The sequence below is a fragment of the Peromyscus leucopus genome, chromosome 10, assembly GCF_004664715.2.
Source record: "Peromyscus leucopus breed LL Stock chromosome 10, UCI_PerLeu_2.1, whole genome shotgun sequence".
Lineage (NCBI taxonomy): Eukaryota > Metazoa > Chordata > Mammalia > Rodentia > Cricetidae > Peromyscus > Peromyscus leucopus.
In genome coordinates, this window is record NC_051071.1 from 92,926,109 (window position 1) to 92,944,617 (window position 18,509).

General features: G+C 38.4%; 1 protein-coding gene across 11 annotated transcripts in view; it reads left to right on the forward strand.

The window, feature by feature from the left end:
• Nucleotides 1–18,509, forward strand: part of Ccdc18 (coiled-coil domain containing 18) — a 119,377-nt gene that overhangs the window by 38,889 nt on the left and 61,979 nt on the right. For all 11 annotated transcript variants that reach the window (XM_028867405.2, XM_028867401.2, XM_028867406.2 and 8 more), the window contains 2 exons: nucleotides 2,823–3,043; nucleotides 12,307–12,417. In XM_028867405.2, coding sequence (XP_028723238.1) covers nucleotides 2,823–3,043; nucleotides 12,307–12,417 — 332 coding nt within the window. The remainder of the gene's footprint in view (nucleotides 1–2,822; nucleotides 3,044–12,306; nucleotides 12,418–18,509) is intronic.

Below are 18,509 nucleotides of genomic sequence, written 5' to 3' on the forward strand. Positions count from 1 at the left end.
TCATTAATTACACTCATGATATTAATCACATTTGTGGTATCCATAGATTACATTCGCAGTATTCATTCAATTTTATATATATATATATATATATATATATATATATATATATATATAATTGAGTTTTTTTTTTAAATTTAAATGCGAATGTCATTTTTTGAAGCGGGGAGGAGGTCTTAAATACAGGCTTACAGCACAATGGGAGGGCAGAAGTTTGCTACTGATGTTTTAAAATCTTGCATCTAACCTGTTAACGCCTATTATTCAGGATACACAGACAAGGAACTTCCCTTAAGCATTCAGGAGGGTGGAACCTGTCAGGGAATTAGCATAGAGTGGATATCAAGGTCAAGGTCCACAAGCAAGGCAACAGTTACCCAAAACAGGGGCCAGGGCCCTACAGGTCCCCCTTTTATTAAAAAATGAACTTCTGACTTGGTTTGCATGGGATGTCAGCAGGTCACCTTACCCGTCCTGGAGACGCCTGCCCAGGCCACAGGTGCTCTGTCTTAGGTTGGTGAGTGCCCCCCAGGCATTACCAGTCTCTGAATACTCATTATCATACAGGCTCCATCATGTGTGAGCTGCATAGTTAATTCTTGCCAAGGATCTCAAAGTGGCACTGGGCTTGCAATCTGTGTGTTTGATACAGAAAAGACCAACAGAGGTCCTATCTTACTCATAGCCAGTAGGCTAAAGGCAACTGAGCCATTCCCTTCCTTAACGAGCCATACTGTATGTTGGAGTCCTTGTAAGATAGTATCCCAAAAGCAAAACTTTCTTTTGTCACAAAGAAAAACTTTCTTTTGTCACAAAGAAAGTAAACTCCATATGAAGTTTCTTTGATACCTATCATTTCCGAAGTAGATTTGGTGCGGCCAGGAGCAGACATGTCTCATTTTCATTTAAAAAAAAATGAACCTGTGTTATTACAATATCTTAAATGCCATATTCTGTAGATCTTTGAAGTGTTTGAAGACCACCTGTTTACCTAAAATATATATCTCTGTTAAATTTTGAAAACATACCTAACATGACTACAAGTTCAATCATAATAGGTGACTCACTACTAACCTGTATTTCCTTATTATCCTAAATAGTTGGTAATAATAACTTTCAAGGACTACAAATTTGCATTATAGTGTTAAATGAGTTGTATAGGTATAATACCTTGAACAAGAGTAGAAATGTATGTACAAGTATGTTCTAACAAAAATAATCTTAACTTTGTATTATTATACAAAGATCCATATCAATGTAAAATATTTAAAACAAGTAGTTGCTTTTTAAAGTAGATTTGGTAATCTATTCTTTTATCCTATCATATCTATATTCCTGTTTTTTTCTTTTCAGAGTAGATTCATATATCTACCCATTTATCTTATCACTTCTGTATCCCCTTTTTTTTCTTGTCAGAGTAAATTCAATAATCTACCCTAATATCCAATCATATCTATATCCTCTTTTTTTCTTTTTCTATTTTTTTAACCATTACCAATAACAACTTATAACCAACCATCCTAAACAATGACAAATATCCATAACCCATTGAACAACCAAAACTACCCACTCCACCTCTTGGGAATGTGGGCATCATTTTTTAAAAATTATTTCCTGCTGTCTGGGTGTGTCAGCATCTTTAGGAGAATCTGAAAAGAAAAATTTGGGTTAATTGTCAGGTTCTGGGAGAGGTAGCTGTATGATTTGTTATCCAGTCTCTATGTAATGGGAAAGTGCAGGGCTTGTCTCAAGTCCTGGATAGAGTAGTCTGTGAGGCTGGATCATCTCAGCTAGCCATCTCAAAATTGTCCTGATTTGTTTGTAGTTCAAAGCCAATTTTTAGGTGGTGTTTTTCAGCTTAGTGGTGTTATCATAGTGCAGTTGGAATTATTGTGGGGTCCCTTCATCTTTTTGGAGACTTTAGAGATTGCATTAGGCCAGATTATTTCTTTTCTTGGTAATTTATTCCGGGTAGTTCTCCTTTCTTCTTTGGATGCTTATTTGTCCAAAAATCTTTCAATTCTTCAAGATGGTTGTTTTTATTTTCCTGGAAAGACAAAAACAAAACCCTGCCCAAACCCTTACTTTGGGGAAGTTCCCTTTTGGCAAGTTATATCTGATCAAATGAGAAGCATTTGTTAGTTGTATAAGTTAGTTTAAATTGAATGGTCATGCTGGTTGATCAACTCTTCTAATTAAGAGCTCTCTCTCTTGTTCAAATCTAACCTTTATCAATTTTGATGGTATCCATAACAGTGCACAAAAAGATTATTTGAAAACAGTCTTTTGCCACCCTAGGTTATTTCTATTTACTTTAAAAATTGCAGACCATATTTCTGCAAATTGGGATGATTTAACTTATTTTGTTTCTTTCTGAATCCTCTCCCACTTTTTTTTTTCTTTTCTTATTTCTCTAGCTAAGGCTTCAAGCACTTTTTTAAATTAGAGACAAGACAATGTGCCCCCTTGTCTTGTTCCACGTTTTGGAGGAAATATTCTTCATTTTCTCCCATTTAATATAATGTTGGCCAAAGGTTTTGTTGTATATAGCTTTTATTATGCTGACATACATTCCTTCCCTGCCTAGGTTCTTCAAGTCATTTATTATGAAAGAATACTGAACTTTGTTGAAGGCCTTTTGTGCATCAATTGAGTTTTTGTCCTTAGTCTTTTTATGTGCCGTATATACCTAATAATTTGCATATCCTTCAATTGCTTAAATAAGAAACTAAACTTTATTAATAAATCTTTCAACCATTTAAGTTAATTTTTTATTCTTGAACTTTTATGTAGAGAAATTTTTGTTTTGTGTTTTATTTCAGAAAATATAAAAGATCAAAATCATCATACTATGAATAAGCAGTATGAAAGAGAGAAGGAAAGACTTGCTACGGGAATAGAAGAACTACGCGCTAAGCTGATACAAATAGAAGCTGAGAATTCTGATTTGAAGGTTAACATGGCACACAGAACTAGTCAGTTTCAGCTAATTCAAGAAGAACTGCTAGAGAAAGCTTCCAATGCTAGCAAACTGGAAAATGAAGTAAGTTTGAATTTATCTGCGTATAAGTGCTAAACTTTGAGGTAGAAAAAAGTATTGCTATGGGGTTTTGTAACTATTGAAATCTAGATTTACAAGGATTTGGAAAGTGATACCATATCAGTTATAAGTTCTTTTAAAACTATATTGGAAATGTATGTTTAATTTTTAATGAAAGTAGGAAAATACTACCTAGTACCTAAAAGTTCTCAAATTTGATGGAACTAATAACATATGTTTATATAATAATAGTACATGTTTATAGATCTTAGATTATACATGAATATTTCTATGGGCTGCCAACTCACAAATAAACAATACAGAGATTTATTAATTATAAAATGTTGGCTTAGAGGTTAGGCTTGTCCCACCAGCTCTTATAACTTAAATTAATCCATTTTTATTCATCTGCGTGTTGCCACGTGACTTGTGGCTTTTATCTCTCCTCCTATACATACATCTTGCTCTCTCTGTGTCTAGCTGGTGACTCCGCCTTTCTTCCCAGAGCTCTCTCTGTCCAGAAGTCCCGGCTATACCTCCTGCCTAGCTATTGGCTGTTTATTTTTTTTTATTAAACCAGTCACAGTAATGTATCTTTACACAGTGTAAATAAATAGCTTGCAACATTTACCCCTTTTTGTCTAAATAAAAAGGAACCCCCCCCCAAAAAAAAAACAAAAGCAAAAACAAAAAAACACAAAGATACACCCTGTCTTGAAAAACCAAAAAAACAAAACAAAAACAAAAAGGAAAGGGTTTTAACTCCAACATAGTAAAACTATATACAATAAAAACAATTATCAAGTAAGATATGCATTCACAATGTCCAGTTCATTAGTATTTGGCAAATTCAGAGAAAATATTCTATTATCTATCTTATCTTGGTGAGTCCAAAGCTTTGTACCTAATTTACTATTTATCATGACTAAAGGAAACTATAACAATAACTGTCTTCAAGCCCATCAAAGACACGAGGATATAATATTACCTGAATAAACAGGAAGTGCAGAGCAAGCAACTTCCAAAACTAAGAAACAGCAGAGACATCTTGCTGCCTAGACACTCACCCCAAGGTTCCTCTGCAACGTTGGGGCACCCATCTACAGCCTAGTGTCCTAGAATATCTGACAGACTTTTCTGTGAAGCTAGAATTTTGAAGGACTATTTTGCCCTGTCTTGGCAATGTTCGGCAGTTGTCTTCTTTTGTGTCCTACTTTTCCAGTTTGGCCAGCTTCTGTCAGCAGTTGATGGAAGGCAGTTTCTTGCCCAAATGGCTAGCTTTTGCCACAAAGAAAGCAAACTCCATATGGAGGTTCTTTAATGCACATCATCCTTTTGTGAAGTAAATTGGTGCTGTCAGGAGCAGATGTGTCTCACTGTTATGAAAAATCCTTATGTTATTAAAACATTTTAAATGCCATATTTTGTAATCTTTGAAGTTTTTGAAGATCACTTATCTATCGAAAATACATCTCTATAACCTTGAAATCTTACCTAACATGACTATAAGTTTGATTGTTATAAATGACTATTAACCTGTATTTCTTTATTATCCAAACTAGCCTTCAGAGACTAAAAATTTGCATTACATTTTTAAATGAGTGGCATAGCTACAATACCTTAAACAAGAACAGGAACATATATACAGTATAACAAAAATAACCTCAAATTTGTATCAGTATACAAAATCTATACCAATGTGAAATATTTGAGAATACTGGTTATTCAAAAGTAGACTCAAGCCAGGTAGTGGTGGTGCACGCCTTTAATCCCAGCACTTGGGAGGCAGAGTCGGGTGGATTTCTGTGAGTTCGAGTCCAGCCTTGTCTATAGAGCGAGATCTAGGATAGGCACCAAAACTACACAGAGAAACCTTGTCTCGAAAAACCCCCCTCAAAAAAAAGTAGACTCAACAATCCACTCCTTTAATCCCATCATTTCTATACTCTATCTCCCCTTTTTTCCTTAAAAAAGAGATCCTTGAATCAAATCTCCTTTGTTTGTCTTTCTCCCTGACCATGATCACGAACAACTTGTGACCAACCCCCCTAAAAAATGACAACATCCATAACCCCTGAATGACCAAAAATCACCCACCCCACCTCTTGGGAATGTGGGCACTGTGTTTTCTAGACTGCTGCCTGTTGTCTGGGGGTGATGAAATCTTTTGGACGACACAGAGGAAACTGAGATAATGGTCAAGTCCTGGAAAAACTAGCCATAACCTTTGTTGTCCTGTCTCTATGCAATGGGAAACATCAAGGCTTATCTGCAGTCCTGGCTAGAATACTTTGTGAGACTGGACATCTCAGCCAGCAGCCTTGAAGCTGTTCTAGATGTAGAACTGAGGAAATTGCAGTAGAGTCACTCTGAGAGGCTGGATCACCTGGGTCATCCATTTCCATTTGTGTCCCCTTTTTCTGAGCACATACAGACTTTCAAAGGTACATACATATCTGTATTAACACAAGTATGGACTGTGCATTGTACATGAGCCAGCAAAAGATGATTTGTTTTATGTGTGAGCAAGTAAAATATATGTCACCTGTCTTGTAGTTTTTCTAGGTTTATTTATTTATGTCTGTAGCCAAGATTTTCAAGGGGTCTGTTATGCCTGCAACATGAGCCCCCCAGAGACTCCACCAGGAGTCCAAGTTCATCTGCAAAAACAAAGAGCCTTTATTGCAAACCCGAGCTTGAGCTCTCTGTCCATTTCAACACGGTGGTTGGATCAGGGAGAGCCTCGAGCTCGGTTGAGGCATGGTTTTTAAGGAATAAAAGGATGGGGAGGTAGGGGAGTTCTGGATTCAGATGGGGGTTGAACTCCTGATTGGGCAGGAGTAGGGCAACAGAAGCCTTGTTATACAGGGATTGTTACTGGCGTTGCTGCAAGGAAATTGGCAGCCAATATACAAGTGATGTATGCTATCCTTAATTTTCTGGAGCATGTAGTACTTGCTTGTCTCAATTCTGATTGGTTCCCTGCAGGGTACAATTTGTGACTTTTCCTAGTTATTGCAAAGGTGAGGCCTAGTCTCAGTATTGTTAGTTTACAACCTGTCATGGCTGCACTAATGTTAATTTAGGCCTCTTCAGTCCCTCCCTCCCCATCAAATCTGATTTCTATCAACCTTGAATGAATCCACAGCCTTTCGTTATCTATAGGACAAAAAAGCACAACCTCTTCCCCAAAGCAATACATTTTTTGACTTCCATTGTAAAGTTTTAGGTTGGTTTAATTCAGCATTCCCTTTCACAATCCAGTGTCTCTCAGCAGCTGTTGTTCTCTGTTCATTAGCACTAAAAATTCAAATAAAGCACTATATAAGATCCAAGCTCCCTGTGTTATATTTTCCATCTTTACTCTCTTTTTGAAGACTTTATTATTATTGTTATTATCCCCCCCCCCAGCAGAGGACCGAATCCAGGGCCTTGCGCTTGCTGGGCAACCGCTCTACCACTGAGATAAATCCCCAAACCCGACTTTATTAATGTCTTGACCTGGCTTTACTAAGCATCTACAGTGTTTTGTGATCACATGAGACAAATCTTAAACTGACATGTCAGTTTTTGCATGTCTCAGCCTAGTGCATAGTGCTGGCTCCAGCCTGCAGTCAGTAGCTGTTAGCTGCACCTTTATATGCCACTGAACACCAGCCTTCCTGAGAGACTACAAGACTAGGAAGCTGCATCCAGCTCCTTGTCCAGAACTTTTCTTAGCTTTCTCAGGCATTATGTTCGGATATTTGAGCCACCATATTGGATGCCATATGTATATGTATAATTAATAATAAGTCTCCATATTGTTTTTTGGGCTGCTAGCTCACAAAAAACAATATGGAGACTTATTATTAATTATAAAAGCTCAGCCTACAGCTTAGGCTTGTCCAAGTAGCTCTTATAGCTTAAATTTTATTCATCTACATGTTGCCACATGACTCATGGCTTTTATCGCTCATCCTGTATGTCTTGCTCCCTCTGTGTCTGGCTGGCGACTTCGCCTTTCTTCCCAGAGCTTTTTGTGTTCCAGAAGTTCCAACTATACCTCCTGCCTAGCTATTGGCTGTTTAGTTTTTTATTAGACCAATCACAGTGTAATCAAATATCTTGCAACAACTAGCAATTGTGATTCAGTAGGTATAACTCATGACTTACCATTTTAAAACATTACATGTGAATTTGATACTATGGGTTATATTCTGAAAGGTAACAATGCATGTTTTTCAATTAGCTAATCTTTTAAGAGAAATTATATATTTAGTTTATTCATTTCTGTGTGGTATATTTCTTCTGCCTGTACAACTCCTAAAAGTTTTCAAGTGCAAATCTACCAGTAATGAAGTTCTTTTTTTTTTTTTTTTTTTTTTTTTTTTTTGGTTTTTTTGAGACAGGGTTTCTCTGTGTAGCTTTGCGCCTTTCCTGGGACTCACTTGGTAGCCCAGGCTGCCAGGCTGGCCTCGAACTCACAGAGATCTACCTGGCTCTGCCTCCTGAGTGCTGGGATTAAAGGCATGTGCCACCACTGCCCGGCAGTAATGAAGTTCTTAATAGTTTTTGTCTGATAAAACTTTCTTCTTCATATTGTGAAGGATTTTTATGCATAGACTAGAGAATTTTCCATAAGCCCCTTAAATAAATCTTTAAATTGGAATTTTTTTCTTAAAATATATTCTGGTCATATTTTTCCTTTCCCCCAAATTCCTCTCAGATTCTACACATCTCCCCCTCCCCCAACTCCATGCTGTCTCTTTCTCTTTAGAAAAAAACAAAACAAAAACAGGAAACAAAAGTTAAAACACCCAAACACACAACTCCCCCCAAGTCCCACAAGAAACATATACATACCAAGAAAAAACAAAACAAAACAAAAGAACCCTAGTCTTTGTGTTTCCATTTATAGCGTGAATAAGCTTCTCTGATAATGGATGTATGAGGCACTGATCATGAGTATAGCAGAATGTCTTTAGGAGTCATTTTATTAATCTGTTCCTGGGATTAAAGGTGTGTGCCAGCTAACTTTTTAATAGCTGAATAATATTCCATTATGTAAATGTACCATATTTGCATTATCCACTCACCAGATGATGGGCATCTAGCCATTTCCAGGTTCTAACTATTATGAATAGAGCAGCAATGAATATGAATGAACAAGTATTTTGGTAGTAGGCTGTAGAGTCCTTTCGGTATATGCCCTAAATTGGTTTAGCTGCCACATTGATTTGTATAGTGGCTGTATCAGTTTGTACCCCCACCAGCAATAAATAACTGTTTCCTTTACCCTATATGTTTGCCAACATGAACTATTAATTGTTTTATTGATCTTGACCATTCTGACTGGTGTAAGATGAAATCTAAAGGTAGTTTTATGCTGCGGGCCACAGGAATATATCATAAGAACTCAGCTGCTTATGGCAAAGTCACTACCTGGAGGGATCAAGGGTTTCCTCCAGAGGAAGCCAAATTCCAAGGAGTTTTTGGTGTTACTTCGCTTGTTATCTATCAGCTGTCTTCTGTTATGAAAATCATGTGTGCCTTCATAGTTTCCCAGTTGATTTTTCCCTAAGAAGGGCTAACAGTGTGGACTGATCACCCTCTGGACATACACATTCCAGGTATTTGGAGAACTGCCTTAGGAAATGCTTTCTCTGGAATCAGATTCTCCCTTGGCCACTTTCAAGAACTAGCAGTAATGACTGTCTACAATGCAAGTCTCCTGATTTAAGATAAATTCCACAAGGAGACACCGCCTAGGTCAGGTGGACGTTAAGTAATAGCTTTACACAATTTAGCTTAGACCCTCCTTTCTTACAGCCTTACTAACTTTATAGACCTTTAACTCCTTACCTAACCACTTCTAGGAATATTTAGATAACCTGTGCGCTAACAGCTATGCTCAGCCAGAACCCCAGTTCAAGCCTCTCTGTAATTATCATCATTGGCAGCATTGGACCAGGTCCATCCCCAGATAGAGGAAAGTACCTTATCAGAGATACCTCTGTACTCTCTAAGAACAGACTTAAGCATCCAGACTACCTGTTTGAGAAGGCCTGGTGGATGTGCCAATTAAGCTTTACTTACTCCTTTCCCAAACCTTACCTTTAGTTCCAGATCTCCCTTTAACTATCACCAGAGGTATCTAGCTATACACAGGTTGCCTAGAGACTGAGCACACCTTCCCCCACTCTGCAGAAAAATGTCAGATAGCTTGGACAGATATGAGCCACAGGAAAAAAGAAGACAGTTTTATTTTCTCCCATTAACCTAGGAACTTATAGATTCTTAACATTTTCTACTAATCATGTTTAAGACTATAGTTGAGCACATAAGATCCCTCTTCTTAGATATTACCCATTTAGCCTTTTGTTAATTCATTTCCCCATTGGTCACTTCCCTTTGGGGTTGCAAATGATAATTAACAGTTATTGCCTCTCTATGTGATTCTTATCACCCCTCCGTTTGACCCTGGAAGCCTGGCTTTGCACTGCCAAGGGAATACTGCTTGTAAGTGTGTATATACCAGGATTTCCAGGGCACTGGAGGAGGGAGAGGAGAAAAGAGAATGGAAGAACTAGATGGGTAAGAACTTGAGAGGAACAAACTGAGATGGGGAAGAACTAGATTGAAGGGCTAGAAGAGAGGACTAGAGGAACGAGATGGAAGATGGGGAAGAGCCAGATGAGAGAGAAGGAGACGGGAGAGGAAATGATATGGGAAAGAACTAGATGGATGAGAACCTAGAGGGGGCAGAACTAAAATGAATGCATTTAGATAGAACCTGGAGGGGGCATAACTAAAATGAATGAATTTAGATGGAATCTAGAGGGGACAACAGATAAATGTAAAGAGAAATTGGGCAAGAAAGGAGCTTAAAATGAGAGCAGAGTATAAGCTTGTAGAGAGAGAACTGACAGAATAGTAAAGTATATGGACTAAGGAATTTCGTGTACATAGATTCATTTCTTTTCTTCAAAGATTAATTATCAGCTGGTTGTAGATTCTTCCTGGACCCTGGGAGGGGACTACCGAGGGGCTAGACCTCCATAGTTTAATTTATATTTCCCTAATTACTAAGGATGGTGAACAGTTAAGTGAGTCTCAGCCATTTGTGTGTCCTTTTTTGAGAACTCTCTGCTTATTTCTTTACTCTCTTTTTAAATTGGATTATTTGTTTTCTTAATGATACTTAGCTCAAAGTGCTTTTCACCTGTAGAGTTTCCTGGTGGTGTTTTTAGGTGGTTGTTTTTGTTGTTGTTGTTGTTTTGTTTTGTTTTTTGTTTTCAAGACAAGGTTTCTCTGTGTAGCTCTGGCTGGCCTGGCCTGGAACTCACAGAGATTGCCTTTCTCTACCTCCCTGAGTGCTGGGACTATAGGCATGTGCCACCATGCCCAGGGGGGTTATAAGTATTTTATTCAAAATTTTTGCATCTATGTTCATAAGGGATATTGGTCTACAATTTTCTTTCCTTGCTGGGTGTAAGGATCTGTCTTTAATTACATCATCAGCCTGGGACAGTGTCCCAATCTAAAAAGTGGGTGGGCCCTCTGTGCGTTCCTCTCTTTCCTTTCTGCTCCTTCCTTCCATCTGTCTTCTTTTCTCCCTCTCTCTCTTCCCCCTTCCCACCCCCCCCCACCTCCCAATAAAGCTCTAAAAAGGTAAACATGGCTGTGATTCTTCCGATCAGCACTCTCTTCCACTGGCATGGCCCCCATGGGCGGTGGCCAGCCAGGAGCAGCGCCGTTTAACCAACACTGGGTCTTTATGTAATTTAGTTATCAAGGTAATTGTGGCCTTGAACAAAGAATTAGGCAATATTTCTCCAGTTTCTATTTTGTGTAATCTGACCCTGGACTTCTTTGTTTGTTTGTTTGTTTTTTTTCGAGACAGGGTTTCTCTGTGTAGCTTTGCGCCTTTCCTGGCGCTCACTTGGTAGCCTAGGCTGGCCTCGAACTCACAGAGATCCGCCTGGCTCTGCCTCCCGAGTGCTGGGATTAAAGGCGTGCGCCACCAACGCCCGGCTTGTTTGTTTGTTTTTTGAGACAGGGTTTCTTTGTGTGTCAATCCTGGCTGTCCTGGAACTTGTACTGTAGACCAAGCTGGCCTGGAACTCATAGATCCACCTACCTTTGTCTTCTGAGTGCTGGGATTAAAGGCATGTGCCACCACTACCTGGCTTTCCCCCTCTTTTGATTTATTGTTCTGGGATTATTTATTCTTTGTGTTTTCTTGGGTGCGGTAAACTTTCAGACTGAAATTTTCCTTCTAGTTCCTTTTGTATAGCTGGATGGATAGAAGGATACTACTTAAATTAGATTTTATTTTAGTGATATTTTGTTTGTACTCTAACAAATAAAGCTTGCCGGGAGATCACAGGGCAGAGTTAGCCACTAGATAACCATAGAGGCCACCTTTAAAGGCACATACCTTTAATCCCAGCACTTGGGAGGAGGAAGCAGGAAGATCAGGAGTTCAAGACCACCTTGGGCTACACAAGATTGATCCAGTCTAAAAGAGAAACAGCCAGGCAGTGGTGGCACATACTTTTGATCCCTGCACTTGGGATCTCAAGCCTTTGCACTTGGGATCTCAAGCCTTTAATCCCAGCACTATAGAGGTGGAAACAGGAAGTGATATGGCTGGCTGGAGCCTTGTTCCCTTTCAGGCTGAAGATTCCATAAAGGTAAGAAGTCTTTCTGGTGCCTGGCTGCTCTCCCTCTCTGATCTATCAGTTTTCACCCCTATATCTGGCTCTGGGTTTTTATTATTAAGACGAGTTAGGATTTGTGCTACATTTTATCATCAATGATTTTCTTTCTCATGAATTGTGGTTGATAATTTTGCTGGCAATAGTAATTTGGGTTGTCAGCGCATTTTAGGAAAGTACTCTACTGCTGAGTTGTATCACCAGCCTAGTTCTAGTTCTTAAGTATGTACAGTAATGTAAATAAACTAAGAGATTATTTGCCAGGCAGTGGTGGCACACACCTTTAATTCCAACACTCATGAGACAGAGGCAGGTGTGAACTCAAGGCCAGCCTGGTCTACAGAGTGAGCTCCAGGATAGCCACAGAGCTGTTACACCCTCTCTTGAAAAACAACAGCAAAACTAACTAAATAAAAAAGATTATTCAATGTATATTCTGTCTATTACCATAAATTTCTCCAGTTAATTAGTTATAGTGTATTTAGGGTTTGGAATAAGGAGCAGGTATTTGATTTTAAAATGCATGTCATTACTTTTAAAGCTGTATTGTTTTTGTTTCTTCAGATGACGAAGAAATGTTCTCAACTTTTAACTCTAGAGAAACAGCTGGAAGAAAAAATTATTGCGTATTCTTCTATTGCTGCAAAAAATGCAGAACTTGAACAGGAGCTCATGGTAAAATTTATCATTTTATTTTCCTTTTAATTGTTATTATGTCAATTTGATCTATTATGTAGTTTGACTTTGAAGTTTTTTTGTTGGTTCCTAATTGATATTACTAATTTAAAGATGATAGTAAACTGTTGAAGTCACTCACTGTTATTTTGTGAGGACCTATCTAACCTTTTATTCCTTTTAGTGTTTGAAATTGCAACCTGAACATTCAGTGTATGTATATTTCCAGTTGTTATATCTTCTTTGTGTATGCAGGCACATTCATCCATGTGTGCATATGTAGAGACCAGACATCAACACTGGGTGTCTTTTTTTTAGTTTGTTTTGAGATGTGATCTCACTATGTAGCCCTAGCTGGCCATGAACTCATAGAGCTCTCTTGTATAATATTAGAGGGACCAGCCTTAATATTATATATCCCAGGAGCTCAGGAGAGAGAACTACTACGAGAACTATTTTCAGGAAATAGAATCTCAGTATACCTAGCTCTATAGTCCACTTGCTTTAATTCCTCTGGCATAACATCCTATATACACAGCTTCAGTTCTGTTCTCGTGCCTAGCTCCTTTCTTGCCTGATTTCTCTCTATATTTATCTACTGTCCCCTCTAGATTCTATCTTAATTCCTTCATCTAGTTCTGTCCTTTCTAGGTTCTCATCCATCTAGTTCTTTCCCATATCAGCTCTTCTCCCATCTCCTCTCTCATCTTGTTCTTCCTCATCTTGTTCTTTTCCATCTGGCTTTTGCTCATCTTCCAACTCGTTCCTCTAGTACTCTCTTTACCCTTTGAACAATCTTACTGGCCTGTCTTTGCTTTGTATTTTTGAATATTGGCTAGAATATGTTGTAGAGAGTCTCTTGTTTGGTCATTTGTGGTTTTGGTTCTAAAAGTCTCTTGCATTTGAGTGTCTAGCTTTTTAAAATTTGTTAAGCTTTCTGCTGTAACTTCAGAGACTAGATGATTCTCAGTGCCTTAGTTTTTATCTCAACTCCTTCTTCTACTTAGTACATTCTTAGGTTTGGTATCCTCATAGTATCCCAGTGTTTCTGGAAGTTGTGACTCTACTGTTACTGCTGTTTCCTTTCTTCTTCCTTCTTCTTCTCCTCCTTCCTTCTTTTTCTTCCTTCTCTTCCTTCTGGGCTCCCCACCCCCAACTGATGTGTGAAGGTACTATTTCCTCATTTTGGTCCTTTATCCCTGGTATCTCTGTTCTACTTGGCCAACTCTATATGTGATGCTTTCCACTGAAGTTTTTATTTGACTCAGTTGTGCTTTTCATTTCTCACATTTATGTTTGCATCTCCAGATCACTCTCTGTTTCTTTGCTGAATTTTTATTTCATAATGTCAATTTTGCCCATATTGATGATTTTTTCATCTATTTTTCTGATTTTCTTTGTTATGTGGGTTGCTTTCCTTGACAAGTCCTGAATTGATTTCTTTAATTTCTTTATTTGTTTGTTTGTATCCTCTTCAAGGTTATTGATTTATTTTTAAGTGTTTTTTTTCTTTCGTTGAAAACAGATTTTTACCCAGGCCTTTAATCCCAGCACTAAGGAGGCAGAAGCAGGAGGATCTGCCTTGTCTATAGAGTGTGTTCCAGGACAGCCAGGGATACCCAGAGAAACTCTGCCTAAAAAAAAAGAAGTTTTTTTCCTACAATATATTTTGATTAAAGTTTCACCTCCCCACCTCCCATCCAGATCCATACCCATAATAATAAAATAAGATAAATAAAAAATAAATAAATTGGAATATGACAAAACAGCCAAACATGAAAAAGAGCCAAAGAAATCCATATAGATGTAGAAACATACACATTGGCAAACACAGGAATCCCATAAAAACTCAAAACCAGAAATCATAATATATGCACAAAGCACCTATACGGGTAAATTTAAAAAATGCCCTGAGTTAACATTATGATACCAGGAAGTTCCAAAGATGTCATTGAGTACATTTTGTGTTGGCCACCTATTTCTGGCAAGGAGCTGATCATTAAGATTCCCCAGTGAGACTTCCTTGAAGAAAAATAATTTCTCATTTCCAAGAGGCTATCAGTTGGAGATAGCTTCTGGGCTAGGGATGGGGGTGAGTGTCCACTTTTCCTCTCAGCTCTAGGATCCCATCTAGTGCAGACTAGCGCAGGCCCTGTGCCTGCTGCCACAGTCTGTGAGTTCATAGGTGTTGCCAGCAATGTTACGTCAGAAGGCCTTGATTTCTTGGTGTCCTCTATCCTTTCTTGCTTTTATATTCTTCCCACCTCCTCTTCCTCAGAGTTTCTTGAGCCCTGAGGGGAGGGATTTTGATGGAAACATTCTTTTAGAGCTGAGTGTTTTCTTTCCCTCTGCATAATGTCTGGCAGTGGGTCTCCATGTTTATTCCCATCTGCTGCAGGAAGCTTTCTGATGGTGGCTGAGTAAGGCACTGATATATGAGGATTGCATAATGTTGCTAGGAGTCATTTTATTGCTGTATTCCTTTAGCAGAACAGTAGTATTTCCCAAGTTTTCCCCTTGGTCCCTGGCCTATCTAGTTTCAGGTTCTTGGCTACCTAAGCAGTTTTAGGTATGGGTTCCATCTTGTGGAGTGGGCATTTGTTCCCTGGGTCCGAACGGCCCCCTCCGGGGAAGGGGTGAGGAGACACTTCGGTGACACAGAAGCCAGGAGTCAGGTCGCAAACAAGAAGCTCAATATATTCTGGAAGGGGCAAGCCTTATATACCTTCCTGCCCAGGGAGGGGGTCTGTTGCATAGGCATCTGTTGATGTGACATGGCTTCCCCTCATTGGTCCAGGTCATCTCAAGCCACCTCTGGACACTGTTGTCAAAGCCCTCAGGCAGACCCTCAGGTTGGCTCTCAGGAAGTATGTTATTCACATTGTCCTCAGGCCTCAAGTCAGATCAGTTCTTGGTTGGTCACTCCCACAAGCTTGTGCCGCTGCTGCACCAGAGTATCTTGTATGCAGGCCACTCTTGTAGACTTGTGGCTGGGTTGTTGTTTATCTTTCTCCTTTGGTGGTTTGCAGAGGACCTTCCAGTACCATGAGTACCAGTCTGTAGGAGTAAGGACTCTAGGTAGGAACCAGTTTAACTTCTCCATTTTCAATGAGTTGTGTAGGTGTTGTCTTTAGCAATAAAGCCTTAACTTTGTGGAGCGCCACCATTAGTTTTGGAAATAGCCGTGGTTGTTTGGGTTCCCATAGGACCCCTTTGGCCAACAAGTCAATTAGATATAACCCATTCCTGGCACTGGCAACTTCATTTGGTGATGACAGATGTCCAGCTGGGGCTCTATCTCCACATTATTTGATGCTTCTGTTACATTAGGTTTCCGTATGACCCATCAAATGGTCCTGATTTTGAGCTGCCACTCCTCCCATGTTTTATCCTCCCATTCCAGTTAATCACCCACTCATTCATGACTGTCTATTCCATTTTCCCATACCTCCCCTCTAGTCCCTTACTCTATACCTAGCCTCTGTGGTTATTACAGAATGTAATTTGTTTGTCAATGACTTAACAGTTAACACACTGTATTTGTTTTTCTTGATCTAAGTTACTCGTGATGATTTTTCTAGTTCCATCTATAGACCTGTAAATTTCATATTTTCATTTATTTAACAGCTGAGTTATTCCATTGTGTAAGTGTACCACCTTTTTTTTTTTTAATTCATTCGTCCATTTGTGGACATCTAGACTGTTTTCACTTTTTGGCTATTATCAGCAGCAATGAACATGGTTGAGCAAGTGTCTCTGCAGTATGATGAAGTGTCCTTTGGTTATAAGCACAAGAGTGGTATAGTTAGATCTTGAGGTAGATCAGTTCCCATCTTCCTTTGGATCTGCCACCCTGATTTCCATAGTGGTTGTACAAGTTTGCACTCACACCAGCAATGGATGAGTGTTCCCTGTACTTCACATCTTCACCAACATGAGCTGTCATTTTTATGTTCTTGGCCATTCTGAAGGGTATAAGATGAAATCTTAAAGTAGTTTTGATTTGCATTTTCCTCATGACTAAGTATATTGAACATTTCTTAAATGCTTCTCAGCCATTTGTGTTTCATCTTGTGAGAACTCTGTTTAGATCTCTACCCTATTTTTTAATTGGGTTATTTGTTTTCTTGATATCCGTTTTTTTTAAAGTTTTTTATATATTTTGGATATTAACACTCTATCGGATATATAGTTAATACAAATCTTTTCCCATTTTGTAGCCTTTCACAATGTCCAAATGATGATGTCCTTTGCTGTACAGAAGTTTTTCAGTTTTATGAGATACCATTTACTAATTGTTGCTTTTAGTGCCTGTACTATCAGTGTTCTGTTCAGAAAGCCTTTTCCTGTACTATGAAATTCAAGGCTATTCCCCACATTGTCTTTTTTCAGGTTCCATGTATTTGGCTGGGTGTTGAGGTCTTTGATCTGTTTCGGGTTGAGTTTTGTGTAGGTGATAAGTATGGATCTCTTTGTATTCCTTTTCATGTAGTCGTCCACTCAATCCACCAGCACCTTTTGTTGAAGATGCTGCCTTTTTTCCAGAGTGCATTTTTGTCATCTTTGTAAAAACAAACAAACAGGTATCCAAAAGTGTGTGAACCTATTTCTGAGTTTTCAATTCTATTCCATTGATCAATGTGTCTTTTTGGGCCAATACCATGCTGTTTTTCTTACTATAGCTCTGTATTACAAATCAAAGTCAGGGGTGGTGATACTTCCAGCAATTAAAAAAAAATTTTTCAGGATAGTTTTAGCTACTCTTGTGTGTGTGTGTGTGTGTGTGTGTGTGTGTGTGTGTGTGTGTGTGTGTGTGTTTATATGAAGCTGAAAATTGTCGGGTCAAGTTCTTTGAAGAATTGTGTTAGAATTTTGATGGGAATTTCATTTAATCTGTAGATTGCTTTGGGTAGAATGTCCATTTTTATTATATTAATCCTACTGATCCACGTGCATGGGTGATCTTTCCATCATCTGATATCTTCCTCAATTTCTTTCTTCACTGTTTTTTCATACAATTCTTACACTTACTTGGTTAGAGTTATCCCATGAGATATATATATATAGTGTGTGTGTGTTTTTCTAGACAGTGTTTCTCTGTGTAGCTTTGGAGCATCTCCTGGAACTTGATCTGTAGACAAGGCTGGCCTCAAACTCACGGGGATCAGCCTACTTCTGCCTAGGATTAAAGGGGTATGCCACCACCTCCCTGCTTATTTTATATATTTTTTCAGGCTATTGTGAAATGTATTGCTTCCCCAAAATTGTTAATTTTGTATCCTGTTACTTTGCTGAACATTGTGTATTCAAGTCACCCACTGTCAGTGTGTGAAGGTTGATACATGATTTAAGATATAATGATGATTCTTGTATGATTTTGGGTGCCCTGTGCTTGTTGCATGGATGTTAAGAATTGTAATATCCTCTTGGTATATTTTCCCTTTGATGAGTATGTAGTGTCCTCTATCTCTTCTTGATACATGATTTAAGATATAATGATGATTCTTGTATGATTTTGGGTGCCCTGTGCTTGTTGCATGGATGTTAAGAATTGTAATATCCTCTTGGTATATTTTCCCTTTGATGAGTATGTAGTGTCCTCTATCTCTTCTGAATAGTTTTGGTTTGAAAAACTAATTTTCTATTTTGTCAGATTTGAAAATGGCTACACCAGCTTTCTTCTTAGGTCTGTTTTCTTGGATTATTTTTTTTCCATCCTTTTACTCTGAGGTGATGTCTATCCTTGATGTTAAAGTGTTTCTCTTGGATGCAGCACAAGTGTGGATCCTGTTTTTTAATCTGTTCTATTTTTCTGGTTTTTTGGAAGAATTGAGACCACTAATATTGAGAGTTATCAGTGAGCATTGTTTGCTGATTCCTGTTTTTTGGCTATATTGTGTGTGTGTGCACACATGTGTTTTCCCTCTTTTGATTTGCTGGTCTATGATTATTTATTCCCTGTGTTTTCTTGGGTATGATTAACCTCTTGTATTAATAAGAGTTCTTTAGAGTAACAGGCATTATAGAATCTCTATCTATCTATCTATCTAAATAAAAAGGAAATTATTAAAATGACTTACAGGCTATGGTCC